This window comes from Alternaria viburni (assembly GCF_023758015.1).
Source record: "Alternaria viburni strain BMP 2772 chromosome Unknown scaffold_18, whole genome shotgun sequence".
Taxonomy (NCBI): Eukaryota; Fungi; Ascomycota; class Dothideomycetes; order Pleosporales; family Pleosporaceae; genus Alternaria; species Alternaria viburni.
This window is the reverse complement of record NW_026055787.1, coordinates 488,738-514,915: the sequence shown is the minus strand read 5'-3', so window position 1 is coordinate 514,915 and position 26,178 is coordinate 488,738. Positions and strand designations below refer to the sequence as shown.

At 53.1% G+C, this 26,178-nt stretch overlaps 9 protein-coding genes across 9 annotated transcripts; 5 read left to right on the top strand and 4 right to left on the bottom strand.

Moving 5' to 3' along the window:
* Positions 1–1,201: 1,201 nt before the first annotated feature.
* Positions 1,202–3,061, top strand: J4E79_008039 (uncharacterized protein; the record flags this gene model as incomplete). Its single annotated transcript, XM_049356899.1, has 2 exons — positions 1,202–2,537; positions 3,012–3,061. The coding sequence occupies 2 exons, from the start codon at positions 1,202–1,204 to the stop codon at positions 3,059–3,061; spliced, it is 1,386 nt and encodes a 461-aa protein (XP_049208746.1).
* Positions 3,062–6,968: 3,907 nt separating this feature from the next.
* J4E79_008038 (uncharacterized protein) lies at positions 6,969–9,515 on the top strand (the record flags this gene model as incomplete). The annotated part of the gene is made up of 4 exons (XM_049356898.1): positions 6,969–7,529; positions 8,021–9,113; positions 9,163–9,350; positions 9,405–9,515. The coding sequence occupies 4 exons, from the start codon at positions 6,969–6,971 to the stop codon at positions 9,513–9,515; spliced, it is 1,953 nt and encodes a 650-aa protein (XP_049208745.1).
* Positions 9,516–12,415: 2,900 nt separating this feature from the next.
* Positions 12,416–14,182, top strand: J4E79_008037 (uncharacterized protein; the record flags this gene model as incomplete). The annotated part of the gene is made up of 2 exons (XM_049356897.1): positions 12,416–12,513; positions 12,574–14,182. 2 exons carry the CDS (start codon positions 12,416–12,418, stop codon positions 14,180–14,182), a joined length of 1,707 nt encoding a protein of 568 aa, XP_049208744.1.
* Positions 14,183–14,413: 231 nt separating this feature from the next.
* Positions 14,414–16,849, bottom strand: J4E79_008036 (uncharacterized protein; the record flags this gene model as incomplete). Its single annotated transcript, XM_049356896.1, has 3 exons — positions 14,414–14,946; positions 15,012–15,636; positions 15,701–16,849. 3 exons carry the CDS (start codon positions 16,847–16,849, stop codon positions 14,414–14,416), a joined length of 2,307 nt encoding a protein of 768 aa, XP_049208743.1.
* A 1,402-nt stretch (positions 16,850–18,251) lies between these two features.
* J4E79_008035 (uncharacterized protein) lies at positions 18,252–19,574 on the bottom strand (the record flags this gene model as incomplete). Its single annotated transcript, XM_049356895.1, has 3 exons — positions 18,252–18,386; positions 18,448–19,431; positions 19,482–19,574. 3 exons carry the CDS (start codon positions 19,572–19,574, stop codon positions 18,252–18,254), a joined length of 1,212 nt encoding a protein of 403 aa, XP_049208742.1.
* Positions 19,575–20,255: 681 nt separating this feature from the next.
* On the bottom strand, positions 20,256–21,044 carry J4E79_008034 (uncharacterized protein; the record flags this gene model as incomplete). The annotated part of the gene is made up of 1 exon (XM_049356894.1): positions 20,256–21,044. One exon carries the CDS (start codon positions 21,042–21,044, stop codon positions 20,256–20,258), a length of 789 nt encoding a protein of 262 aa, XP_049208741.1.
* Positions 21,045–21,789: 745 nt separating this feature from the next.
* J4E79_008033 (uncharacterized protein) lies at positions 21,790–22,993 on the top strand (the record flags this gene model as incomplete). Its single annotated transcript, XM_049356893.1, has 3 exons — positions 21,790–21,962; positions 22,012–22,141; positions 22,205–22,993. 3 exons carry the CDS (start codon positions 21,790–21,792, stop codon positions 22,991–22,993), a joined length of 1,092 nt encoding a protein of 363 aa, XP_049208740.1.
* A 288-nt stretch (positions 22,994–23,281) lies between these two features.
* On the bottom strand, positions 23,282–24,134 carry J4E79_008032 (uncharacterized protein; the record flags this gene model as incomplete). Its single annotated transcript, XM_049356892.1, has 2 exons — positions 23,282–23,353; positions 23,463–24,134. 2 exons carry the CDS (start codon positions 24,132–24,134, stop codon positions 23,282–23,284), a joined length of 744 nt encoding a protein of 247 aa, XP_049208739.1.
* A 1,625-nt stretch (positions 24,135–25,759) lies between these two features.
* On the top strand, positions 25,760–26,144 carry J4E79_008031 (uncharacterized protein; the record flags this gene model as incomplete). Its single annotated transcript, XM_049356891.1, has 2 exons — positions 25,760–25,780; positions 25,827–26,144. The coding sequence occupies 2 exons, from the start codon at positions 25,760–25,762 to the stop codon at positions 26,142–26,144; spliced, it is 339 nt and encodes a 112-aa protein (XP_049208738.1).
* Positions 26,145–26,178: the final 34 nt, after the last annotated feature.

Below are 26,178 nucleotides of genomic sequence, written 5' to 3'. Positions count from 1 at the left end.
ACGCAACCGTATCTACGGTGCTTCATCATGCTGAGCTCAGTTATGACCCATACTCAGGTAGTATCTTGTGTAGCGCAACCGACAAAGGCGATGGCTACTGACGACATATCATTTCGATCTCAAACTACAATATACTCACTTGTTCTCGGTCTACTATTTTTTGTCCTCGTTACAGAGACTGCACACACCTTTTCTTTGTCGCCAGTCGCTCAAGGGGACAGTTTCCACCACATCAGATGATCTCTCACTACCTACGCTCTTTATCGCTGTTGCGATGCTCTTCTTTTTGATGTTTTCTTCCGTAACTTCCACGTTATCATACCCATGACGACTGTACCACTAGCCACGAAGGGGGTCGACTGATGGCCTACGAAAAGCCCCCCTTTCATCCGTTCATGGACATTGCACCAGTGAATACAAACATGACAGCGAAGGTAGTGGCGAGATGACATCAGAAACTACAGAGTTATAGAGCTGGTAGTTCTATGACGTTCACTTGCGTGCCTTGGCCGCCTCTCTCTAGGCCTCTTGGTATATCCTTACGCACAAGCCATTCATTGCTAACGCACCCGGAGTACTCTTAAAGGCGCATTCCAAAAGTGCATGCACTCTTCAACTCGTAGCAAGTTCCTCGTCCACTACTTTGCTCACACCCAACTCTTGTTCGCTTCCAGGTCTGGCCTCGCTGAAACCTCGTGCGACCCCCTTTTGCAGCAGTCCCATCATATCGTTCTAACAACCGCGCAGGGTCTCCTTCTCTTCGATACACGCTATTCCAAGTAGCTTGGGCGCTGGATCTTCCTGTATCTGCTACCATACTTCCGCAACCACAGCGCCCTTCAGCCCGTTAGCACGCCCTATTCAAACCACCCTACACCCGACATTCACCGCGCCTTGGTCACATTATCCCTACCTTCTGATCTGAACACGTGCACGCCCGGATTTGAGCTGCTACATATCTCTCGCACTCTCTTCTCTCCCTGTATCATAGAGTCAACGCTCACCACCTACGATCGGCGTACAGTTTCGACTGCGAAATTCTTCTGGCCCGGCCGCTGACGAGTCGATGGAAGGAGATACCGGAGAATTGTTCTCAGGACTTGGCTCTACGCACATAGTCACCCAGTCACACGAGCGACCACACGAGCCATCTGCTTCTCGACCGAACCGTGACCATGCCTCATACGCTTACGATCATAGTATGCGTCCTTTCTCTGACGAAAACGAACTCAACGGTATTTCTCCCCGCGGATTAGTACACACTACCATCGCAAGTCAGGAGGAGCAGGTTCAAAACTATGTGGGAGCTGATCGCTATTCTGGTATCGTGAACAGCCCTATCGACCGAATTTGCAATGTGACTGAGCATAAAGCAGGCGCACTCCTCAACGTGGACAAGGGGACAACTTCCAATAGTCCGTCAAACACCTTAAATGAGTCAGAGCACGACATCATGATGTACAGACTGAAGGAGCCAACCCAAGAGCTAGAATTGGAACAACGCAGTCACGAGACCGCCATCTCCAATGAGCTCACGGAGCGCATACCAAAGCTGCCACTCAGTGCCGAGGCGCCCCTGATACCAAGTCTGAAGACGGAGTTGTCTTCAGCGACGGAAGCGATGCACTCAAACTCGAGTGCGCTGACCGAGAACACGATGGAATCTACAACTCCAACGTACCGCTCACCGCCACAGCGACGGCATGTTACGTCTCCCGATGGGACAAGTCAGAAGCCTTTCTCCACTATAGGGTCTTCTGTGTCTTTGTTTAACCCTGTCCGGGACAAGACCCCACCCCTTCGACGGACTCACCATCCCATTACCAGCACACCCGTTGTTGGTAAAGTTTACTACATCCCTGATGGTGGTTACTTTCCTGCCTCAGTCATTCACATGCAGAAACAGCAAGAAGGCTTCTTCAAACATCCAGTACTTGTCACTGATGTAGATCATGACTTCGCGTACTTCTATGCTCTTACTAAATCCCCACCAGCTGCTATTGGAGAGATGGCAATGTGCCTACGCATGGGCAATAGTACAGCAGATGAAGGTATCTACACATTAAGACTGGCGAATGGCTCACTCCCCATGCAGACCGAGACATGGTTGAACCTTGAACAGCGCTTCTACATCGAGTGTGAGAACTTGAATGATTGGGCGATTGATGTTCGTATCAATACGGATGATTTGTGGAAGCTGTTTAGGCGCATACAGGAACTGGAGGCACGCCAGAATCGTTTCCTCTACAAGCCGCTTCCACGAGACATGAGCTTATTGCAGCCTGGAACAGTCGTCATGTTGTTGAATGATCCGCGATCATCGACTGTTGGCGCCCCTATCCTCATAGTGGAAAACCAGTACCCCAACGTCCGCTATCTGCGCGTCAAAGAATTTAGCGACAACCCTCACTTCAACCCAGCATCACGGCGCACTACTGGAAAACCTCGTCATCTGTGTTTGGAAATCTGCAAGTACCCAAAATGGGGACATGATGGCACACCAGTCATGTTGGTCGAGTCTGATTCCCCTGAGATGCGTGAGTCGTCTTATGTTGAGGTATACTCAGCTCCCAGTACAAGCACTTTCGACATGTGCAAGACCTGGTGCTGGCCGCCTGTTGTCATTCGCCCCCAGTCGATGATTGAACTTCGTAGCTATAGCTCATACGTAGGAGCGCGCTTCAATTTGCAGACGACTTCACGTTCGTCATTTGTAGGGCCGACAACCCCCTTCCGCAACGGAGTTCCACAAATCCAACATGGCAACGTGGGATACCAGCCATTGCCACACCAATATGGCTACCAAACAGCCGTGCCTCCTCCACCGCCGCATACTTCGTTGGGGTTTCACCAACCTATTCAAAACAGTCAAGTCACTGGTGCTCATGGACATCCTGGCAACCCGTACCAACCAAGCACTACGGCCCACCCGGTACTCATACCAAGCATGCATCAGCATTGTAAGTGGCACACATTATGACCTGAATGCAGCTGAGTGCTGACGTCAATAGGCCCTACTATACTGTTTGACGGCTATGGCCACCCTTATTCGCACATGTAATTGTTCGCAATGGTTGGTTTGGAGAGGATATTGATTCTATTTGGCCCCTCACGGTTCGGACAGGATTGCTAGGTGATCTAAAAGTAATGTAAGAGCATCATCTTGGTGAAGTTGTAGTTGTAGGAGCACTCTGTACTTCAGACGATCGTCTTGTATGACATCTCCTCATCGATCGTCGGTAGTTCTACTCTCTTGCGACCGCTTCATAGTGTTGATACCAGATTAATCGACATGTAGTCGTGTTCTCCGTGCCAATAGACGCAATGTGAGCACATCGGCTTTTGGTGGGTGTGCATGTTGTCAGGGCCTTGATACAACCCTCAAGCTCCTTCCTCACCTGCCGCCTTTGGCCAACTGCAGATACAACCACTCTCCAACTGAACCACATTACGTCATGAACAAATTCCTTCGTCCTCTGGTATATTGTGACTGCCGCTCTCTTCTCAGTAACCGCATTAGCCGTCACCGGTGGTACATTCGGCAGAAGGAGACACCGCAGAAGGCCCTCTCCCGTATCGTACATCAGGAGAGGAAGGCCAAGCAGCAGGTAAGGGACTGCCAGTACCGCTTACTCGTTTCGCAATAGCAGAGAGATTAGACCGCGAAGCCCAGAAGCTCGACCTGGATGCCGGAACTGGGCCTGATCGCCGCGCGCATCACCCGAGCCGCAGAAACGCCAGTAAACATTACCTTGCGAGACCCTTCTCTTACTATGCACATCCCTCCTCGAGACGAAGGCTACCCAAGACAGCATCGTTGAGATTGAAGGCCGAGGGCGGAATGGGTCCTTCGGCGACAGGCAACCGAATACGCTCCACGCAGTCGCCGACTCGAGTCAGAAACAACAGACTTCCTCACTCTTACGGTCTCATCCCACAGCGACTGTCGTTGAGGAGCGCCATTGTCGCGTGGCTACAGATCCTCGTGTAAAATCTTCCGATGCCACAAGCCACCAGGGTCGAGATTCGCTCTCGACGCTCGCCGCGGGATGCCTCAACCTACTATAGTTGACGATACCCGCCATCCACGAAGACACTAGTCAGCACTATCACGCCTTCGGTTCGCACCTTGTCGAAGGACCCGAGGTCTAGTCCTGTCTCCACAAACGCCTGAAGATCCAGAGCAGCTCGTGACCCGTCACGATCGAAGAAGCCCATCGCGACCCTCTTCCATCTTATCGTCTACCGACGCTCGCCGCCTCACCGACATTTCTACACCGAGCAGAGTGCGCTGCTAGCCCCACCTAGGAAACCATATGCGTCGAGGAAAATATCAAGTCCAATAATCGGAGGCAATATGGGTGGAGATAAGGTATTCAGAAGTCACAAAGTGAGGGGAATACGCTCAATATCGGCGTGGCACATGGCAATGTGCAGCCCCTGTTGAAACAGGCTGCAAATGAGATGCGTGTCAGGGACTGCGTTTCGAAAGCCACGCTGACCGCGCTCTATCGAACCTCATTTAATACGCGGGTAATGGTTGTGTGCTGCACTGTCATCCACGCGAGCCGGAAGTAGTGCCTAAAGACGACATCTAGAGGTTCGTCGCAGCGCGTGGACGTCTGGGCATCTACAAGCGGAAGTGCGTGGGCAGATGCCTCGGTGTTACACAATATTGCATCGTTCACGCCAGCGGCCGCTACTGTAGGCAAAAGGAATCGGTTGCCACGTGTTGATACCCCTGGCACCACGGCATTATCTTGACGAAAGCCTGCATGAGTCGTCGCGCTCTGAGGCTGCCGTAAGCGCCGAAGATCTTCGCCCTGTAGAGCGACCATGGGATTCTTGCGACGATAACCTAACGATAATTCTCTCGCGGCTAGAGCGGGCAAGCTTCGAAAATTCTAAAACCCTTCGAACAAAAATTGACCCCAGATCAGCAGTATGGTCTGATGTTTGCCAGGGTAACGGCATTTGCATGCGGCAAGTCGGGATCTTTGGCGGCGGAGGATGCTGCACCGGCATCGCTTCGCAATCACAGAGGCGCCGGGGGCTAAAGAGACGACGGTCGATTCTGATGATCCGAAGCCTTCGCTGGGATGATCAATACACTTGCATCGTCGTTTTCGCTGAGCTTGGCGAGAATGAACCTCTACTCATCCGCTAGCGGCGTCTGCGCTCGCCACGGAATGTGGTTGAACGGGAAGGACCCTTTGCCAACCGCCCTAGAGCTCCGGGAGAACGCTACGATGCGAGCGAAGAATGCATTTTCGTCCCTGTGTCATCATCGCGTGGCTCCAAATTAGGTCCGCGCCCACCGCCAGTCTGAAACGCACGGGTGGATGCTTTTTTTTCTTTGACTTGTAGCACGTGCTGCATCACGCCGGGCAGCTAGGCATCGTGAGCGGGACTATTCCGGAGGAGATTGTGGCGGACCGTATGGTGAGCGTATCGCTGCTTGGCCTGGAGATGTCGGCTATACTCTGCTTACCGTGCAATCAACGTAGAGGGATCTGCAGCAGCGCAGGCGTAAAGAGGCTACGACTCGTGGGAGTTAAGTCGGAGCAATGCCGAAAGCGACAACGATGGGCAGATTGGGCACACCGGAGGCTTGAGGCTTGAAGGGTCCAGCATGGCGGAACTGTGGCAGTAATGCGGGCCACAGCCAAGGAGGGCGATGTCTCGCATGGACGGGCAACGATTCGCTGACGCTGAGGTGGGGTTGCACACGTGGAAAGTGCGGCACATTTACCACTCTCCAGGCTGAGAAACACGACAATCTCCGCAGGCATGACCGGCCCTCACAGTCAGGCATCGATCGACTGTAGACGAGATGTAGATCTGCCGAGCCTCTTTACACATGATGACGCGCGGACATGGTTGCTCGCAGTGCAGCGTCGCGAGATTTGACAAAGATGCCGTCAGCGATTTGAGTGCGCCCGACCAATGCAGCACCTCCTGCATGTCGAGGAACGCAGGCTGACCAGGCAAGGGTGCAACGTGCATTCCACGTTTTGGTGGCCTCAGCAGCAAACCTCCGGGCCTCTCAGTAACGGCGACGTGTTCCACATGGGCGTGGCACAGTACGACCAGTTCGTGGCAGCGGTCGCCACCAGAACGTTACGCGAAAACGGGTCCCAGGAGGTGAGCAAACGGCGGTGCAGATGCGAAACCTGGGTGTCGCTGGTATGTAAGAGGCTGCTGTGTCTGCGCAACGGCGCTTTGCTGCCTGGGGCGGCTTGGTGACACAGGTCGGTGCTCTGGGACAGGTTTGTGGAAGGGGCAGCTGTCTGCGTCAGGCCATACTGTGGCAGCAGCCTCTCTCAACAGAGCACAGAGGCACAACAGGATGCGCGTATCACTGGCCGTACCGGTCTTGCGTGCAGACGCAGACATGCAGCAACGTCGTCCCCTTTGAGCGCCTTGTCTCGCGTGGTGGCTGACTGAGATGGGGGCAGGCGGCGCCATCGTCGCCCACGACAGAGTGCATGCAGCTGCTCGCCGCGTGCTGAAGACGTCCAGGTCGTCGCAGCGAGCCTCTTCCGGCGGGCCCATGGCGTGGTCGCGGGCGGTCCCCTTTGTCGGCGTGCGGCGCTCAGAGACCTAGTCGTCGGCAGCGTCTCACCGTAGACAGGGGGCGGCAGAGGGCAGGGATGCCTCGTGGAAGCCCTTGGCCAAATACTTTATTCCCATGCGTTGGTGGCCGTGCATGCCGCCATGTGTCTCGTATGCGACTAGGAGGCCGCTGCGGTTAGTGCCTTTGTCATGGCCCAGCTCCAGGGCTAATTCGGCGCCATGCTAGGCCATCTTAGCTGTCTTAGGAGGGCGGTGTGAGGGCTGTTCAAGCGGCAGAAGACTCAGTGGTCACGGACCCCCAGACTGTGAAGGCCAATCCCAGCTAGGGTACCCACACATTGCCCTTCAGTGAGGTCCGCGATTTGATTCTCCGCGACCATCTTCTGCTCGGCATGCCCTTCCAGACGACATCTCTTCTCCCCTTGACTGCGTCTGTCTCCTCTGTGCCTGACAGCCTGAGCCCTCCCACCAGCGAGCCCCTCCACCCCCGACCCGACCACCACCACCACCACCACCCAGACCGACTGCCTATCGCACCTGCCTCCGCCGGCTCAGACGCACCTTCCGCGACTTCTTCAGCGAGCAAGAACAGCCCGCCCCCGCCTTCCTCCCGTGCCATCAATCACGCGAGACGCTACACCCTCTCCCGCTTCCCTCTCCTCCGCAAAGGCAGCCGCGAATTGAGCAGGACGCCTTCCACCACAAAGAGCCCCGCCGAATCGCCCTTTTACGCTACAGGTGCACCACGCTCCTCGCAGTCTCTTGCGCGTGGGCCCGATCTTTCTCCCGCACGCGAGCCCGCCAGCCCCCACGACGACGGCGACGTCATAGCTGAAGAGGCGGAAAACACACACCGATTGCCAGACAGGCCGAGAGCAGGCAAGCCCGACAAGATGCATCAAACAAGTTCGCGGTTACTCCGCATGACGGACGATGAGCGGCCTTTTACAAGGGTGAGTACAACCATCCAGCAACCTTTTGAATCCGCCGAGATCGGCCCAGCCCATAATTTCGTTACCTCCGTCACATCCCATGGAGCCGGATTTCCTAGTAGGTACTATTCCTACGAGACAACAGCGACCACCTGGGGAAAGCTTGGGAAGTTGGTCACAGTAATCACTATGATCCACTTCCAAAAGCCACCAAAGAGCAAAGGGGCCACCCTTTTGAAGCTTGCGCAGAACCACTGAGCGATCAGCTGCGACGAGCAATATCTCATATTCCCGAGATATCCACATGTCTATGGATTGGCGGAGGTCTGTTGTAGTACTGGATTTACTGCGTGCTTTTTCGGACCGATTTGAATTTCCACCGGGAATGCCGCGTGCTCGGAATGCGCCCGCAATCTGACACCTGCGTTGTGCCTTGGAACTTCCCGCAGCCGCTGCTATAGCAGTACCAAATTCTGAGCATGGGCAAGAATGTTGCTAACAAATCAATTCAGGACTTCAAGGACCTCTTCTCGACGCTTATGGTTTCGCTTCCCCTCACAGCACACCGCGTTCGCTTTAGGATGATCGACTTCACCTTCACTTCGGATGAAGCAATTACCAACCTTGGATCCCTCAAATTCTCTCAGTCCAACCGCATGCCAGACCCCAAGGACTCATCACGTGTCGTCACGACGACCACTACGACCACCTTCTCAATGGCCAAGGAGATGGCTCGCTCCGTTTGCCAGAAGTTTCTTGAGGCTAAATTTGTTGAGTCGGTAGAAGGCAAGACAGATTTCATGAACAAGAGCTCGGTCTGGCAACTCACGCCCAAGGGCATTCACATTCTGGAGCGCTTTTGTACCCGCAACGGCATCGCTTCAGCCCACGTCAAGGCTGTCATTGAGTCTAACAGGAACCCGAGACAACTGGTTGTTCTCGAGCGCAACACTGAGACCGACAAGCTTCATCATGATGAACAGACGGTTGAGATCATCTTTCGCCGCTTTATCGGTACCACTGCCAATGAGACCCAGTCAGATTCTGACTCGATACATGAGTTTTCAAAGTGTGATGTCGGGGTCAAGCTTGTCAAACACCGACCCACTTCTCAGCGCCAGTTTGAGTACACCTTCAACGGACGCAACGCCGCACAGTGGTTGATGGACTGCTCAACCATGGTTGACCCCCGTGAAGCTATCGAGGTCGGCTCGCTATTCTTGCAGCTCAAACTTATTGCCCCAGTCGACCCTCGCAACTCAGAACACCAGTTCCAACCGTCAAAGCAGGTACACTACTATATCACCAATCACGGCGAGCGTGTCGCCGGCTGGCTCCTCGAGGAAGTTCCATCAGGCGGAGATGTAGCAGTCAAGTCAAGAGATGGCGTTGCCCGCGACTCCAACAGCAACCGTACCAACGTCATCATCCGTAACCCTTCATGGCGTCTATTGTACCGCGAGTTCCTCAAGGAAACCATGTGCGAGGAGAACCTCTCTTTCTATCTTGAGGTTCAACAGTTCAACAAGCAATATCGCGACGCTATCAACGACAAGGGTGATAACAAGGTCGAAACAATTCGGGAGACACTTGCTGCCGCATACGGTAAGACTGAACACGGTCCAATTTACAGACAATCTCTAATCAATCTCAGGTCTGTACAATGCTTTCTTGGCTCCCGGCTCTCCGAATGAGCTCAACATCGACCACAGTCTTCGCACACAGCTGGCTACTCGCATGACTCGTGCCGTTGGCGACGATGCAGCCATGTTGCAGAGTCTTAACGAAGTCGCCTCCTTATTCGAAAAGGCTCAGCAGTCTATCTTCAAGCTGATGTCTAGCGTACGTGCTAACTTCCACATTTGTGATTGTGATGGGTTGCTAACCTCACCACAGGACTCTGTGCCCAAATTCGTCAAGCATGCCAAGTACGGCCCTCAGCTCCGTGGTCTTGATGCCGCCGCAGCATCTGCCTACGTCGCTTCGCCCACTGCCACCCGATCATAGAATGAATATCGCGCCACCTTCACGACCGATTCTGAATCTCTCCGCAAGATAAAACGACGACGATATGCGAGTGCTGAACCATCTCAGGCCTAATCGCCTTAGTTGGATAGCTGGCATCACTTTCTTGGTGCATTTTTCTTTCGGCTCATCGACCTCTTCTCCTACTCCATTGCATCGAGTCATAGACTGCGGCGTTTTTGGGGTTCCGGGCCAAAACATTAGCATCGGGTGGTCGTTTGTGGAACTGTTCCTCTTTCCTTAGACCTACTCGACCTTCTGTTTACCTTTGTTGTCATTTCTTTTCTTTCTTCACCTAGGCGGTCATAGCGGGATGGCGATCTGCGAGCACTCGTCACGAAACGTTTCCAACAACTGAAGCTGGAAGCTGATCTCTTTTTCTTCTTTTCCCCAACCGATACGAAAGTTTAAGACCGAAATTCGCAGTAGGTTACCCAGATCACTCATCTGAGGTAACCACGCGCGGCTGTATTCCGGCTGTTATTCCCGTAACTTTTACACTTTCCGACAAGCGAGAGTCTCAATGAGGATGATTGGGTCGACATAGCCACGGTTCTCTCGCCGAGTCTTTTGTCAGTTTAGGTTGAGGAAGGGTGACCATGATGTTGGATGTGGGGAAGGCACCCGTACGACAGACGAAGGCACTTGATTCGCATCGGACGGACGATGCGATGCGACTGAACCCTAGCGCACCCTAATAGGAGGTTTCCGATGATACCCTCATGCTATAGAAGAACTCATAACGATACTACACACTTTGTCTTATTGCTGGTAACGACGTCAACGCAACTAATGGGCTCAATAGTCGCAAGCCATGGCATGCCTGCATTGTTGGACTGCACGGCCGCCTTACCTCAGCTTCCGCATTACATAAACATGTGCACCACCCTCGTGAAAACATCGACCACGCCTTTGCAAGTCTGGGCCCAAACTCTTTAGCATCCCCTAGCGCTACCCCCTCTGATCCAACATCGCAGTTACCTTCGCAGCAGCACGACCGGACATACCCTGCCTCAGCATCTGTCAGAAGTCAGGACGCAGGACTTGAGCGGACTTCGCGAATCATGTTGATCAGCGAAAATGCCAGGGGTCTCTGCAGTTAACTCCGAAAGCTACTTCTGTGGGCTTCGCTGGTAGGCTGGTGACATCGATGGAGATCACCGAAGATGTGGTGCGTTGCTGGCGCAGGCGATGTGCTCCGGGGTCCGTGGTTGGTGCGGAGGAAGACCGGGGAAGCTGTTTGGCGGAGGGCAAGGCTACGCATCGGAGCTCGGTGCCGAGAGTCGTTGTCGGAATTCGCTTTCGGTGAAAGCTCCGAGAAATCGAATGAACGGAAGGTGTACGTGAGATGGGGTGTTCATGCGGTGATAAGGTTCAAGGGGTGAGAACTGTCATACCATCAAAGTGAATGCAGGGTACGCAACGGCGATGCCAGCAACTTGGTAACACGGTGAGCCAAGCCTTTATTATCTATTTCTACCGTGATACGATTGTCGGGTACTCGTGCCTCGATGCCGAGCTCAGATCTACAAGGCACATGCATCAGAAGCGATCAAAACGCCGGTACTTACTGAGTACGTCAGCCATCTGCATCCTCCGCTGCATAGTCAGCGTTTGCGACTCGACTTCGGAACAACCCTCTCGGGCCGGTGACCATCGTGCATCTCCGACCGCATATAGCCGTGCAGTGGCTTTCAGTGGGTTGCAGATTAGGTTTCTTAGATAGGGTTTTCTTAGAACAAACGGCGCAGTTCCCATGGAGTTTGGTGTACTCCGTCGTCGTGGTCTCTTCGGTGAGATGCATGTGATGCAGGGGAATATACATGGATTGCGGATGACTAATTCCGTCTCGAACGGCCGTGGTTGCGTCTCGCATTTGATGTATATGGCAGGTGGTAGCGTTTTGTCCCCATGAACCCTCCGACAAGTCCACGAGCATCCTCTTCTGTCCAGTGTGAAAAGGGGGGACCCTGCATTGTGTAGTTAAAGTTTGAAATGCCACATGGTCATGCTGGGTGGCAGAAAACGTGCACTCGGTCCCGAGGATGTGGTAAGTTTTGCAAGCGTCGCTGTGTAGGATAGAAGAAGAGACTCGAATGTCAGTGGCGCTAAGCTTACTCCACAGATTACTCATAAAGTGTAAGGTGAGAAGGTAACGGGAAGTTTCTCACCTGTGCAGGTGAAGTCGGAGAAACGCAGATAGCGTAGAGGTCCTGGTGATTGGGAAAGAGCAGTATGCGATCTGCACACGAATGGACGCCTTATGCAGATAGACAGACCACTGGATTTGATGGGCAGGGTCTTCACTCGCTCCGTCATCGATGCCATGCATGGCTAGTTGTTGCTTGTAGCGCCAAACGTCTAGGCCCGCGGACTCCGATGCTTCTTATGGTACGACGCGTAGTCGCGATCGACAGGTACACTTTCCCCGTCGAGCAAGCCTCTGCGAACCGAGGCATTCGTGGCTTGCAACGAAGAAGGCTTGTGTCTCACGGGAATCGCGGGATTTGATGCTACATTCGGGGTAGGGAGGTAATGACGTCCTAGAGCTAAGGAGGTAGTGCGGAAGGGTTCCATGGGTGGAAAGAAGGTTTCGGCATGCGGTATCTTGGGCCGAGGCAGATCGGTTGACACGAGACAAACCTTGGAAGCGTCGCGACCACGTGAGCTGGCGTGTTCGCGTTGCGCGTGGCATCCAGTCCGTGCGCTCTGTTTTCGGGTCTGACGCGATCCTCGAGACTGTTGCGATAGCGGCAATTAGGCACCAACATACAGTCAACACCACAAAATACCACCGGATCTCATTCGCGCATCTCAGGTCCTTTGTCCTCGATCGCTTTCAACTCGCTTCCCCGCACATACCTCCTCTACACCTCGACACCATGGGCCCGGCGCCGCCCAACAGCCAGATGGCTCCTCTGCCTACAAACTTGCCCTTCCGGCTCGTGAGTAAGACAATCGGGCAGGGCGCATATGCCTCGTACGTTGTAATCTCCCCTCGTCAAGTTTTGGGAGTCATTCGCTCATGGTAGATCTCCAGCATCCGCAAGGCCGTCCCGCACAACTCGCCCAAACCCGTCATCGCGATCAAGTTCATCAATAAGGAACATGCCCTCAAGACCGGCCGCCTCACTCCGAAACAAATCAAGATGGAAGTCGTCCTACACACACATCTCGGGAAGCACCAAAACATCATACACTGCTTAGGGTCTGGGGAGGATGCGCTATGGACGTGGATCGCCATGGAGCTGGCCGAGGGCGGAGACTTGTTCGACAAGATCGAGGCGGACGAAGGAGTGGGCGAAGACATCGCGCATCTCTACTTCACGCAACTGGTCAACGCCGTGGCATATATGCACAGTATGGGTGTTGCGCATCGAGACATTAAACCTGAGAATGTGTTGCTGAGCGCCGAGGGGGATCTCAAACTCTCCGATTTCGGGTTGGCAGCATTGTTCAAGAAGGATGGGCAATTGCGACTCTGCAACACCGTATGTGGCTCGCCGCCGTACATCGCCCCGGAAATTGTATCAGGGAGGCGGAGCAAGAGGGCCGACATGCTAGACACCGGCTACGCGGCGAATATCTGCGATGTCTGGAGTTGCGGCATTGTGCTCTTCGTCCTCCTAGTCGGCAACACCCCTTGGGACGAGCCAACCAAGCGCTCTGCAGAGTTTAAGGAATACGTCGAAACTGGGGGACACACTACTGATGAACTTTGGAGCAAGATCCCAGCGGAGCTACTCAGTCTGCTCCGTGGCATGTTGAAAGTCGACCCGAAAGAGCGCTTTACTCTCGATGAGATACGCACACACCCCTGGTGTACGCGCAAGAACCCCTACTTGACTGCAAGCGGACGCAATGCGAATCCAGTAGGATTGGCGACACAGATGTTGTCGCAACTACGCATCGACTTCACAAGGCCGCCAACGCAGTCACAAAGAGAATTCTCGCAAGACGCAGACGAAGATGGCGACGCGATGGACATAGACACTGACACAGACCCTCGTCGCTCAAGCGCTGTAAACTTCCTCTCCTCCACACAACCCGAGACTCCATCGGCAGAAACACCCTTCGACTGGGAGCGACCCCCACGTCTCGCCTCTCACGACGGCATCTCCGCCTCGCAACCTGTTACAATACCCGACAACCGTCCTATCAACCTGAGCTCTACGCCCTGTTTATCACAGCTTCCCTCATCGACACAGGACATGCTATCGCAGGACCCATCCATGACACAGTTCAGTTCAACCCCAGGTGTGCCTCTGACCTTTACGCAAGCAGCTCGAAAGTTCGCCGATATCCTTCCATCCTATTCCCTAGCACGTTTCATCTCTCCGCATAACCTTGGCCTACTCTTGCCTCTCCTTCTTACAGCTCTGCACCGCCTAGGCGTCCCTTCACCGTCCTTCACCGAGACGCAGATCGAGGAAGCGGAAAGAGCGGGGACAGCCTCTATACGGGTGAAGATGGCGGACGGACGACGACAAGGCTTGAACGGCCATATTGTCATCGAGAAGGCGGTCTACGATGGAAGTGCTTACTGGGAGGTGAGGTTTGTCAAAGCTAGTGGAGATCCTTTGGAGTGGAGAAGGTTCTTCAAGAACATGGTGCTTTGTGTTGGAGATGTTGTGCTGCGGCCCAACTAGGCCAGGCTGGAAACGGAACGTGAAGCACGATAGATGACGATATACCCCGGGTTATATAATGATGGGATGGGGACATGGGGGTTTGGTATCATAGATTAATCGCAAATTCAACTTTGGTTAATACTGCAACTTCAAGAAGTGCAATGGTATTATGTGTCGCAATGTATAGGAAAAGGACAGGCGAAGCTGCAATGAACATTGGAACGCGAAGGCGGAAACACCAAAGCCTATCTACAGCATCATAGCGCTGACGATAGCAGCCACGGTAATGATCAAGCCACTTACTCCGACAATGCTCGCAGCGCTGTCGTCATCTTCATTTCCACTGCCTCCGCTTCCGCCTCCATTTCCCTTAGGTTGATCCTCCGCCTTCAGCTCACCCGGACCGTATGCCTTGAAGCCTCCAGAGATGGAACTCGCATGTCCCGTAGAGCCCTCGACACACTTGCTGTCATCCTGGAAGGCGTCCCAGGCTTGCTTCCAAGCAGCGTCAGGATCAGCGTAGGTAGTCGCAGTGTAGAAAATCTTGCAGTCACTGGCTTCGTAGATGTACTGCAGAGGCGTTCCCGAAGCATCACCTTTTCGGACCTGGTCTTGGGACTGAAGGCGCGATGATCGGTCTCCGGCGCGTGTAAGTACTTGCGGGACGTTGGCGACGGCAGAGAGGGCGGCGTCATTGTCGGAGTAGGCCGATAGGGAAAGGGCGGTGCTTATGTTCAATGCGATTTGGGCGTACTGTTGCCAGAAAAACAGAGGCGTTACTTCTAAATCGTTGGTGTACCATGTCAGCGCATGTCTCATGTGTAAAGTTTACAGGGATGTTACTTACCACCACCCTTTGATCCGGTCACAGTTTGGATGGGCTTGTTTTCCGGACGGCCACCGACTGTCACTGCCTTTACACCGGCGATGTTCTTGAGCTCTTCGTGGAAAGAAGCGCAAGATGAACCACATAGGGCATCGGTGTACATGACGACGTTCTCCGCCTTGAAGGGGGTGGGGCGAGTGCCGTTCGTGAAATACCAGTCAGGGGGGAGGATGGACACTTGATCGGTATAGTTGTACCGCATTGTCCTCGTGAATGAGTCGCCGTTCAATTCGACCGGACCATCAAAGTCATCCCAGCCCTTGAAGTCGGCCCCGTCAGCATTGCGGAAGTGCCACCATGACCAGTATCTGTACATGGAGCCCTCTTCTATGCTCTCATTGAGCAATGAGGCATACTCATTAGCCTTGGCGGAGTCACTTCTGATCTCATTGACCGCATCGCCAATCTTGACAAAGGCATCGCTGGCCCTGTATCGCTGTCCAGAGAAAGGCTCCATTTCGGGGAACAGCTGTATGAATGTGTCGAGAAGTAGGTTTGTGCTGCCGCCGCCGTTCTCGCGCAGATCGATGATGAGTTTCTGCTTGTTCTCGCTCACGCATTGAGTGAGGAAAGAAGCAACGGTTTGCTATGTGGCGGAGAAGACGACGTCAGTTCATGTCTGGTATGCATGCTGTGTATCAATGACTTACCTGGAAATCCGTGCCGAATTCACTTTCGGTCAAGTCAGAACCCGGGTTACTGAATGATATGATCTTGAGGACCGCTATATCATCATAACCTTCTCCACTGAGGAAGGCACCAACAACAACACCGTTCGAGTCTGCTGCAACAACGTTCTCCGCATAGGAACCAGGGGTTGTTCCCATCGTCTGTCGTTTGTTGCGGTTTGTACCAAGAGGGATTCGAGGAACTGGACCGGGAGCACTGGGTGCAATGATGTGGTTGAATACAGAAGGTAGCATGGGCTTTGGAAGAGCGACATCGGACGAGTCAGCAGTACCCTTTGTGCTAGCTGAGAGAGGTGAGTCGCTCGAACCGACGCAGAAGGTATCGAAGAAAGACTGGCCATCAGTTATGCCAACGAAGCTGCGATCTGTGCTAGCTCCGTTCGGAACGGAAGCTGTAGAGCCATTTGCCCAAGTGATATCAGTGCTAGGGCCGTCGTATTTCGTTTGATCCATAAACGCGCCAGTGTTATCAGTGTCTCCCTTTGCCAGCATGTTGTTGAGTAGTCCATCGGAGTCGATGTACTGTGACCAGGAATTAGACGTCAGGAAGTCGTATGGATTCTGACCGTTGATTTCCGTGATCTCGGAAACATCTGAGCTACCCGCGGCTACACTTGCAACATCATCAGCCAAATAGAGCTTTGGAAGCGCTTTGCCGTCCTCGGAGATGGAAGCAACATTGGCCTGTCTGAAGAACGAGAACACCTGAAGTATATCAGGCCGGTAGTTGAAATGGAAATTTCCGGTCCGGATAGTGATGTTTTGGATGGCGAGTTGAACTGCATATTCGCTGGAGAAAGAATCGAGGTTATTCTTTACGTTGTCCAGTTCGGCTTCGATGTCCAGGGGTCCAAACTCCCAGTCATCGCCAGGTTTCTTCAGCCATACGAGTTCAGACTGAAACTGCCAAAGCTCCTTCAGCTCATCGATAAGCTGAGAGTTTCCTTGGACGTCAACGGGGACTGAATCCAGGCACTCAAACGCGGCCTGTGCCTCGATACTCGTCGATTCCTGGAGCTGTGACGCAACACTCGCGCATGGCTCAGAGGAGGAGGAGGATTGCGCTGCGACTAGTGCTGTTGAAGCCAAGAGTAGGGTGTTCTTCAGCATAATGATGTGTGTTGGCGTCGAGGCCGGTGTCGTCCCGAAGAAATAGGAAAGATTATTGCACGGCGCACGAGCAGTGAATAAAACAAAGTAATTTGCTCAACAAAGTATTAGGAGACCCACGTGGCCGAGAGGGACGTGACGGCCAATGATGTTGGGAACTTCAAAAGCTGGTGATGTCTCAGCTGAAAGACAGCAGGATGTTCCTACCTGATATAGGAGTATAAACGAGTAAACGAAGCAAAGGCGCACCCTGAAGTGCTTTACCTTCATCGGTCTAGGCTCTCGGGAGGCCTGAGCCGCAATCAGATGGATGAGTGATAGCGTCAGGATCTCCGCAATCGACACCCGCCTTTGAGTTAGCTAGCCTGCTAGTAAGGCTGAAAATCTACAACCTACCAATAAACATTGCTCAGCTGCGATCTTTGCACCGCCCATCCGGCGTCCACAGCCCATCTCTGCACCATGGAACAATGCGAGCCATTACAAAGTGCATCGCGGGCGCGACATTATGTCTTGGCTCAAACACACATGTGCATTGAGGCGTTTACTGAGGGACGTGGATTGGAATTGCGCGAGACCACAGGCGAGTCCAACCGCCAATGAGATCATCAAACGCTAAGTGCAATAGCTTTTTCTCGCATGTTTATGTCGCTTTTTGCTGGTGTGCCACCGCACAGCAGTAGCGCGCCAAGCATGGCTCAGTAGCATGCAGCATTGAGGGTGAGGCGCGGACGAGTATCCAATGCAGCATGGCGCTTGCATGGCTAGGCGAGCGATCAGAGCTATTGCGGCCACCGGTCAGGGTCCACCAGACAGATTTTTGACAAAAGATGGCGAGCTGCGAGAACAGTCAGAGGTCGTGAAAATGTGCAATGTTCAGATGTTGAGCGTAATGGATGAATGGTGTTGTTCATGTTACGTTCTGTAACATGAATATGCCCCTGAGGTCGCGCCAAGACCTCCACGTTTGACAGGTACACCTCATGTCACGCACGTACCTAGGTAGTTCAAGCACTACCTCTCAAAATTTACCACAATTAGAAACATGACGAATCGGATCTGCCTGGCGGAAGGCTTATTGCACGGGGTGCTCGTTGCATCATCTTGAAGTAGACCACAATATCAACGGCATGCCATTCATGGACAAGTGCCATCTGATGCTCACCCGAACCCGCCAACACTAGTCCCGATCCCCTACCGGTCTGCGCAACTCTTGAGACAGTGCGTAGTACATGGCTTGATATGGCTGCCTCCCGAGGTGCAAGACAGGCCAGAAGCTGAAGTATCAGGCAACCGACATATTCGGCCCGTCAAATACGAGATCGCTGTTTGGCAGGGCGAGGACACTAGACATACAATTCGGCCCCCATCTGTAACGATATTCCACCGCCTCATCAGGCCCTCAGGCACCAAGCTGAAGCAGCTGATCAAATGATCGGATGCCTGGCTGAACCGAATTTGCGACGTGGTCGACGATCCAAGGGTGCGTCATAACGTCATCAAGACTCATCCGCTTCTCAGCATCCAAATTGAGCAACTTTTGCGAAGTCAGTACGGCTTCATTGTGAGCACACGTATGGCGAGAGGGTGTCACTTACCTCCCGAATCAGCTCCTCCGCGCGCTCGCTGACATGTCCTGGGAACTTGATACCTTTGCCCTTGAAATTCGCAATCTTCTTTTGTGTGCTCTTCACGTCTTTCATCTCGAATGGCGGCTTACCCACAAGAAGCTCGTACATCAAGACGCCCAGACTCCATTGATCGATGGCCTTTGTGTACCACCCTCCGCTCATCCCGGGCTTGAGCGTCATGACTGCAACCTCTGGGCTTAGGTAATCTAGTGTGCCGCATACCGTTGATCGAAATCCTGACTCGGAGTGTACAGAGTATCCAAAGTCAGCAAGCTTGATCTCGCCGTGGAAACCAAGTAGTATATTTTCGGGCTTGATATCGCGGTGCATGATGTTTTTGCTATGCATGTAGCGTAGTGCGGACGTGAGCTGAGCGATATAGACGGCTGTTTGGTGCTCTGTGAACCTGCCCTTGGGCTGCTTGTTCATCTTCGAGTAAAGACTGCCACCCGGAGCAAATTCGAGCACAAGGTATATCGATTCGTCGTCGTGAAACCATGACAGTAACTTCAAGATGTTCTTATGCGCGAGGTTTTGGTGGATCTCGAGCTCGCGGCGTATCAACTTCTCCTCTTCTTGTGTTGTAGCCTGCGCTTTTGATATGATCTTGAGAGCGCACACGTAATCTGTCGCGAGATGACGGGCGAGGTACACGCGCCCAAATTTCCCACGACCAAGCGTACCGCCGACTTCGAAGTCGCGCGCTGTGAGTGAAGGATGGGGCTCGGAGCCGGTGGATAGGAATGAAGACGCTGCGGGGTCGCTCCGCAGTTCGTCGCTCGTGGAGGAGACATTGGGGCCAGTGGCGGGCTCATCGACGACGGAAAGTCGTTTTGCTGTTCGTTGAAGACGCTCTCGCTCGTCCACCGTCTTACTCCTCGTTCCTGGTTTGGTAACCTTCGGTTGCCTGGTTAGCCGCAGGGCGTTGAGCTTCGCTTTCGTATTCTGTATCTGCCCATATGTCAGAAGCAAACACCAAGGTGAGAGAAGCGATCACTTACCGACGACTTCAAGGTTGCAAGAACAGAGCTGGAATGGCTAGCGCTCGTAGGGACTGGAACACCTGCGTTTACTGTGGACTTGCTGGGCGCCATGTTGTTCTATTGGCGATAATCGTCGGGTTGACTGTTCACGTTGTTGGGATCGAGAACAGTACTGCAATCCATAAAGTGAAGGCGCGTAAATGACGACATCGCGCTCTCATTGCTCTAGTTTCAGTCTCGTTTGGTTCTCGTCACCAGGTGAACGAAGGTCTCAGTTTTCGCAACACCGACCACCACAACAAACGCTCAACGCCCATCACCGTCACTGTCAACATTGCAACATGGATTTTCTCACCTCTGATATAGTATCACTGGTAGCCTCTGGTATAAAGACGTTGAGTTTCAAGAGTTATTCATCAAGACTCGAGTCCGGCCTGGCGCCGTTGGGCATATCGCCTGCTCAGCTCGCTAGGTCAAGGTCGCCGATTCGAGCATCGACAAAGACAGAAGCGAGACAGCACAGACCGTGGTCTGGTTTAAGAAATTAAGGAGGCTGTCAGCATACGGTGCGTGAGAGGGGCACCTATCTAAGTTCTGTCTTTTTGCTCTTTTGTGTATGCCATCTTTTTGCTCACGTGAAGCAGTATGCCCTCTCTCTTGCTGCGCCGTTCCGTGCTCGGGTATATATGCGATGGCGTAGCACGATGTGGCTTGAATCCCTGACATAGATATTAGTACTTTTCTAAGCAGTAGGGACTCTAACCGTACAAGAAGAGTGCATGTGAGAAGCTATCACGGCAGCAGGCCTAGCCGCTGCTCAACCACTTCCACAATCTCCCTCCAATCTTTCATCGCGCCGCCACCAATGTCTCCACACGCTAGCTCTTTTTCCATAGGTTGCAGTACCTCATACCAGCCTCCATTCTTTACTCCCCACTCTTCTTCCAGCACATGCAACTGTTTCTTGGTGATGGGCTGGAACCACATGGCGGTATTCATGCTCGGAGCGACTAGTATCCTCTTCTTCTGTATGCCGCCATCTTCTTGCGGCCATTGCACGCCTGGTATGCTCCTCACCGGATCGATCAGACCTGTGGTATCCCATGCGCGCGCGACGGACAGTAGGAGGTTATCTGACCAGCCCTGTGTGATCTTGGCGAGTAGGTCAGCACTCAAGGGTGCAATGACCATGATGTCTGCCCATCGCCGTAGCTCAATGTGGAGGATCTTGTTGCCTCGGATCCATGGCTCTCTCCACTCGTCTTCGTCAAAGTATACTCCGTCGACGTTCGGTAACGCCTCTATTTCCTCGATCGAAGGCTGCTCCCCGCTCTGGCCTTGCAAGAAGTTGGTTGCCGCAGCCGTGAAGATGAGCCGTATTCGTACGTTCGTGTGTTTCGCAAGCGCGTTGATCATGTTCGGTATCTTGATGGTCGCAACAGAACCTGAAGCGCAGAGGAGGACGTGGATGGTGTCATCGTGGTGGTCGAAGGCGAACGAGTCTGTCTTGAGCGGGTCGTGGACTTGATGCTGGACGGGTCTGATGTTGAGCGGCTTGAGGTCGCGTACTTCGGCAGTCATGCTGTGCTGCCTTTACTAGATTATCCGTAGGTGTAAGTGCGCGAGCAGATTGTCTGAGGTTGAACGTCGGCGTCGCGTAAGCATGGCGACCGCATTACAAAGAAGGTACTAGGGTGTGCGTTGGTGGGGGAGGTGTGATGTAGTGAGGTTTGACGGACGCTAAGTTGGTCATCGGGGAGCTTGGCAGGAACCTTGGGAAAGGAACTTTGTCGTCTGCCGTGACGCGTGAGAGACCTCCCATGCGACACAACGTGCAACGCGTCGAATACACCCTGGATGCCTGATGCTTCACTCCGGACCAACTGGTACCTCCTTCAGGCTTGAGCCATGGGTAGTTCACGACCTGACCGGAGTTCTGGTGGCCTATCTCCGTCTTGCTCCGCCGACTCCAGAGCGGAAAACTCACGATACTCAATTCTTCGGACGAACAAAGAAATCGCTCACGAATTCGGCCCTTAAGTCTCAATATTCGTCGAGTTACTATGTTCCAACGGAAGGTGCAGCTACAGTAATCGTGGCAGATACATAGGTATGATCTCATGCATAGCGGGGTTAAGGAGTTAGTGGCAAGTGAGGTCAATGCGGGTGGGATACCAGCGTCATTGCAATCAGGTACCCGATAATTAAGCTTATTTTACTTCGTCCGTTCCAGTGCCTATTTCACACTTAAAACCAAGTCCCTTCCGGTCGAATTGCACAGCACTCCGTCTTCTATCTAAACCACCTCACATCACTCAATACCACAATGTCTCTGCCCACTGCACCTCTCGGTCGCGATGGCCCTCAAGTCAACCGCCTGGGCTTCGGCCTCATGGGCCTGTCCTCATTCTATGGCAAGCCGAAGCCAGACTCTGAACGTCTGGCAATGCTTGACTTGGCCCATAAGCTAGGCGAACGCTTCTGGGACTCTTCTGATGTGTATGGCTATCGGATCATTGGGTCTGACAACAGCTAACAGCTATTTTAGTTACGGCGACAACGAAGACTTGATAGGACAGTGGTTCAAGGCCAACCCCGACAAGCGCAAGGACATCTTTCTTGCTACTAAGTTTGCTTTCAAGGACTCGATGGGTACAATCGACACTTCTCCAGAACACGTCAGTCAACCAATGTAGAAACTGCGACTGGATCATACGCTGACTTCGTCAACCCACTTTTAGGTCAAAGTGGCCATAGAGAAGTCTCTTCAGCGTCTCGGAATCGAGCAGGTAGACCTCTACTACATGCACCGCGTCGACCAGAAGACGCCAATTGAGCTCACCGTGCAGGCCATGGCCGACCTTGTCAATCTCAAGAAAGTAAAGTATCTCGGTTTGTCAGAAGTCAGCTCCGAGACTTTACGAAGAGCGCACAAGGTCCACCCCATCTCCGCCGTACAGGTCGAATACTCCCCCTTCGCGCTGGAGATCGAGAGCAAGCAAATCGATCTACTCAAGACATGCCGCGAGCTTGGCGTAGCAGTGGTTGCCTACTCACCGCTCAGCCGCGGTATGCTGACTGGCGCCATCAAGAGCCCCGACGACTTTGAGGAAGGCGACTTCCGTAGCTATGCGCCCCGATTCAGTGCCGAAAACTTCCCCAAGAACCTGAAGCTCGTGGACCGAATCACCGAGATTGCAAAGGCGAAGGGTGTTACGCCTGGTCAGTTGACACTGGCGTGGTTGATGGCACAGGGTGACGACATCTTCCCAATCCCGGGTACTACCAAGCCTGAGCGCCTGGAGGAGAACGTCGGGAGTGTGAAGGTTGAGCTAAGCAAGGAGGAGGAACAGAAGATTCGCAAGGCGTGCGAAGAGGCAGAGGTTAGCGGTGGACGCTATCCTGAGAGCTTTATGAAGATGTGCTATGCCGACACGCCGTCGCTGGATGAGTACCGTGATAGTGGTGCGGACAAGACGGGGGCTGAAGGAAAGCCGACCCATACAGCAGATATCATCGGCGGATCATAGAGTACCACGTGTAGCGATGAAGCGCAGACAATGCTCGATATTTTGGAGTGTTCCTGGGAATGAAAGCCATGTAGTTATACGTTAAATTAGACACTCTGGCCTTTCAGCTCTTGTGTCGCATGCCAAATGAATCTGTAAGCCAGGTCGCATAGCCGCCGACTAACCGTGTGATCAATTCGGGAGCGAAAGAAACAAGCACTCTGAGAAGTCAGCCAAGTTTCAAACCTGGAGGAAAAGATACACCCCATCTCTAGCGTACAGCAAGCCTGACTACGACATCACTTTGCCTCACAAATCCAGCATTGAACGTCTTCCAGGGTCGATCATGAGCCATGTGCATGTCGAAACAGCGGAGGAGCTCTGGAACGACTTTGTGAACTTCCGCCAAGGCAACCTAAGGAAGACGTGTGATCAGTATACCAACAATAAAGGTGACCTTAGTACAATGTACATCTCATAGAAAACTTACGTTCTTCCCGATACATGTCCTCTTTCCTACACCGAACAGTAACATCCCCCTTTCCATCTCAAATTTTCTGGCCTCGCTCTCTAGCCAGCGCTCTGGTCGAAACTCCGAAGCGTCTTCGCCGAAGAGCTTCTTGTCGTATTGTACTATCTGCGGATTGATACCGACGTGGTATCCAGCCGGAATGTAGATGCCAGACAGGGTAATACCCTGTGCAGGAGCTATCCGACTCATGTTGAATCCGGTACTTGGAAAAAGGCGAGAGGCTTCTTTAATGCACGCACTGATATACGGTAGGTGCTTCGTTGACTCTTCAAAGCTGACAGGTGTGTTGAGGAGGTGTTGCTGGGTCTGTAGCTCCTGGGTCGCTTTAGACATGGCATCGGGTGTTCTCATAAGGTAGTATAAAACTGCCCTTAAGTTGACAGCGACAGAATCAGCGCCGGCCATGATGCCAGCCCAAGACTCCAATGTGACTTCTTTGTGTGTGAACCAAGCTTCACTATCTTTCTGCCCCACTTTGCTCAGGAGCTGAGAAAGGATGTCTTGACTCTGATCGTCCGCTTCTGCCGAGCGTTGTAGTCGAAGTTGTGTCTGGCGTTTAGCTTCCACCACGGTAGCTTGTACGCCTTTGAACTGCTTCAAATTGCTAGGAACACACATGGCTGCCAGCATGATGATGCTGCGCATGTAGGTCGGTGCCGCAGTAATGAAAGCAAGAAGCGGGGCAGCGTTGTGTACAGATTCAATGAAGGAATCCACATGTGTACCTTTTTCCAAGAAACCAAAGGATTGACCGAAAAGGACGTGCCCAATTACATCATGAGCGAATAGTTCGAGCCAAAGCCCCAGGTCTACCTCTTCGTTTGTTTTGGCAAATTTGTCCAGCCGCATTTTCAACAAGTTTGTGCAATCATCGATCGCACCTTGATGCTTCAGAATGCTGACCATTTGATAGGCAGGCTGAACAATCCGACGATACCTGGTGTGCTTCTCTTCGTCCGTCTCGGTGAAGAGGTCTGCGTGCTCGCTGATACCTCGTGGGCGGAAAGAAACATACCTGCCGATTTAGCAGTCATACACAGCGTTTGTATGGTACCTGCAAGCGTGACTCACCAGTCTGTCTTGATCAAAGGTTTCTGGGTCGTGTAGATGAGTGAGATCGCGTCTGGATCGCTGGAGCTAACTTCGTTTGGAGCGATGCGTATAAGAGGACCATACTGCTCATGTAGCTCGCGTTGGACGACCTCAAGATCATCGAGAAACATACGGTACACTGTTGGTAAGTTATGTGTTAGTAAGGTTGGCTTTTGAACAAGCTTGGGACCAAAAGCAGTAGTAGCGAGTCCGTTGTGGCAATAATAATGCAGATTTGAGGGGGTTCTTACTACTCAGCAATTAGCCTTTCTCGTACCGCAAAATATGTTGGAGCGTGTGCACCTTAGCCACGTTCGCGAGATGGCAGGCCATAATGGGCCCGGTACACGTGCAAGTGGGTGTAGTGTACGACAATAGACGATCCACATAACCCAGTATGCTGCAAGCAGAAGAAGGATGTTGGTTGGAGAAGGCACTCGCAAAAATTCGTTCAACGCCATTTTCAGTTGTCGCGTTTGTGTTGATCAAACCAAGGATGTGCAGTGGGCAGCTGCAGTGTAGGCATCGGACGCTATTAAGTAGATGTGCCAAGCTTGTGTGCAACCACTCTGTGATGGTGTGTAGGTACGGCAGTGCCCTACGTACCACTGGGAACCCCGCGAACGACATGTGCATATGAATCCTGGGAAGTGCAGTTGCTACCTGGCCATACACACGCTTGAAGGTGCATAGTCCGGCGTGAGGAGTCGCGATAACATATGCGTAAGCACACCGGACGAAAAGTCGATGGTATCCGTTGAGATTGCGCGACGACGGAACGTGATATGGACTCGATGCCGATGAAATTAACGGCTTGTGAAAGAAAAAGCATGGTTGCAGGGAGAGGCTGGAGGGTGAGGGGATGCGCCGATGGAGGAGGAAGCGGCGCTAGCAGCGTTCAACGGATCGTGGACATATTGCCGCTTTGGGACGGAATAATCCTGGCAGGCCATCGCGCGATTCCGCTGACCTCACACCCGAGTCAACTTTCCACCACCTGGACATTCTCGTGTACTCGCCCTGGACAGCCCCTCACGTGGATACAGGGATAGCAAGCGGACGCAGCACATCTGTCTGCCCAGCCATTGGCCCCCCGACGCATCCAGCAAAAGCACCCGTGCACGTCATCCTCGCGCACTCCTCGACACATCTCCAGCGTAGCCATGGGCTTCATCACGGGCTTCGTAAGTGCTGCCAATCGCTTACAATGACACTAGCTAACATGTGCAGCTCGGAGGCGTCACACTCACCACAGGCGTTCTCTACCTCAGCATCTCCCTACACACACAAAACCGCATAACACAAGCCGCGCTCCTACGACAGCAACGCCAAGTTCTCACCGAATTCTACGAGCCCAAGAAGCCAGAACCAGAGCCCACAAGCCGGGAAGCACCCGTCGGGCTAGCCGAGATGGCCAAGGACCGCTGGAACAGAAGTCTTGAGGAGGGTGTGAAGAAGGTCTACACAACAGATTGGCGGAGAGTACGGGAAGAGGCCGAGGACAGGGCGAGCGCCATTATGCAGAAGATCAGAGAGAGCAGCAAATGAGGGTGTGGTCGCGCGTGTATACTAGGAGCAAGTG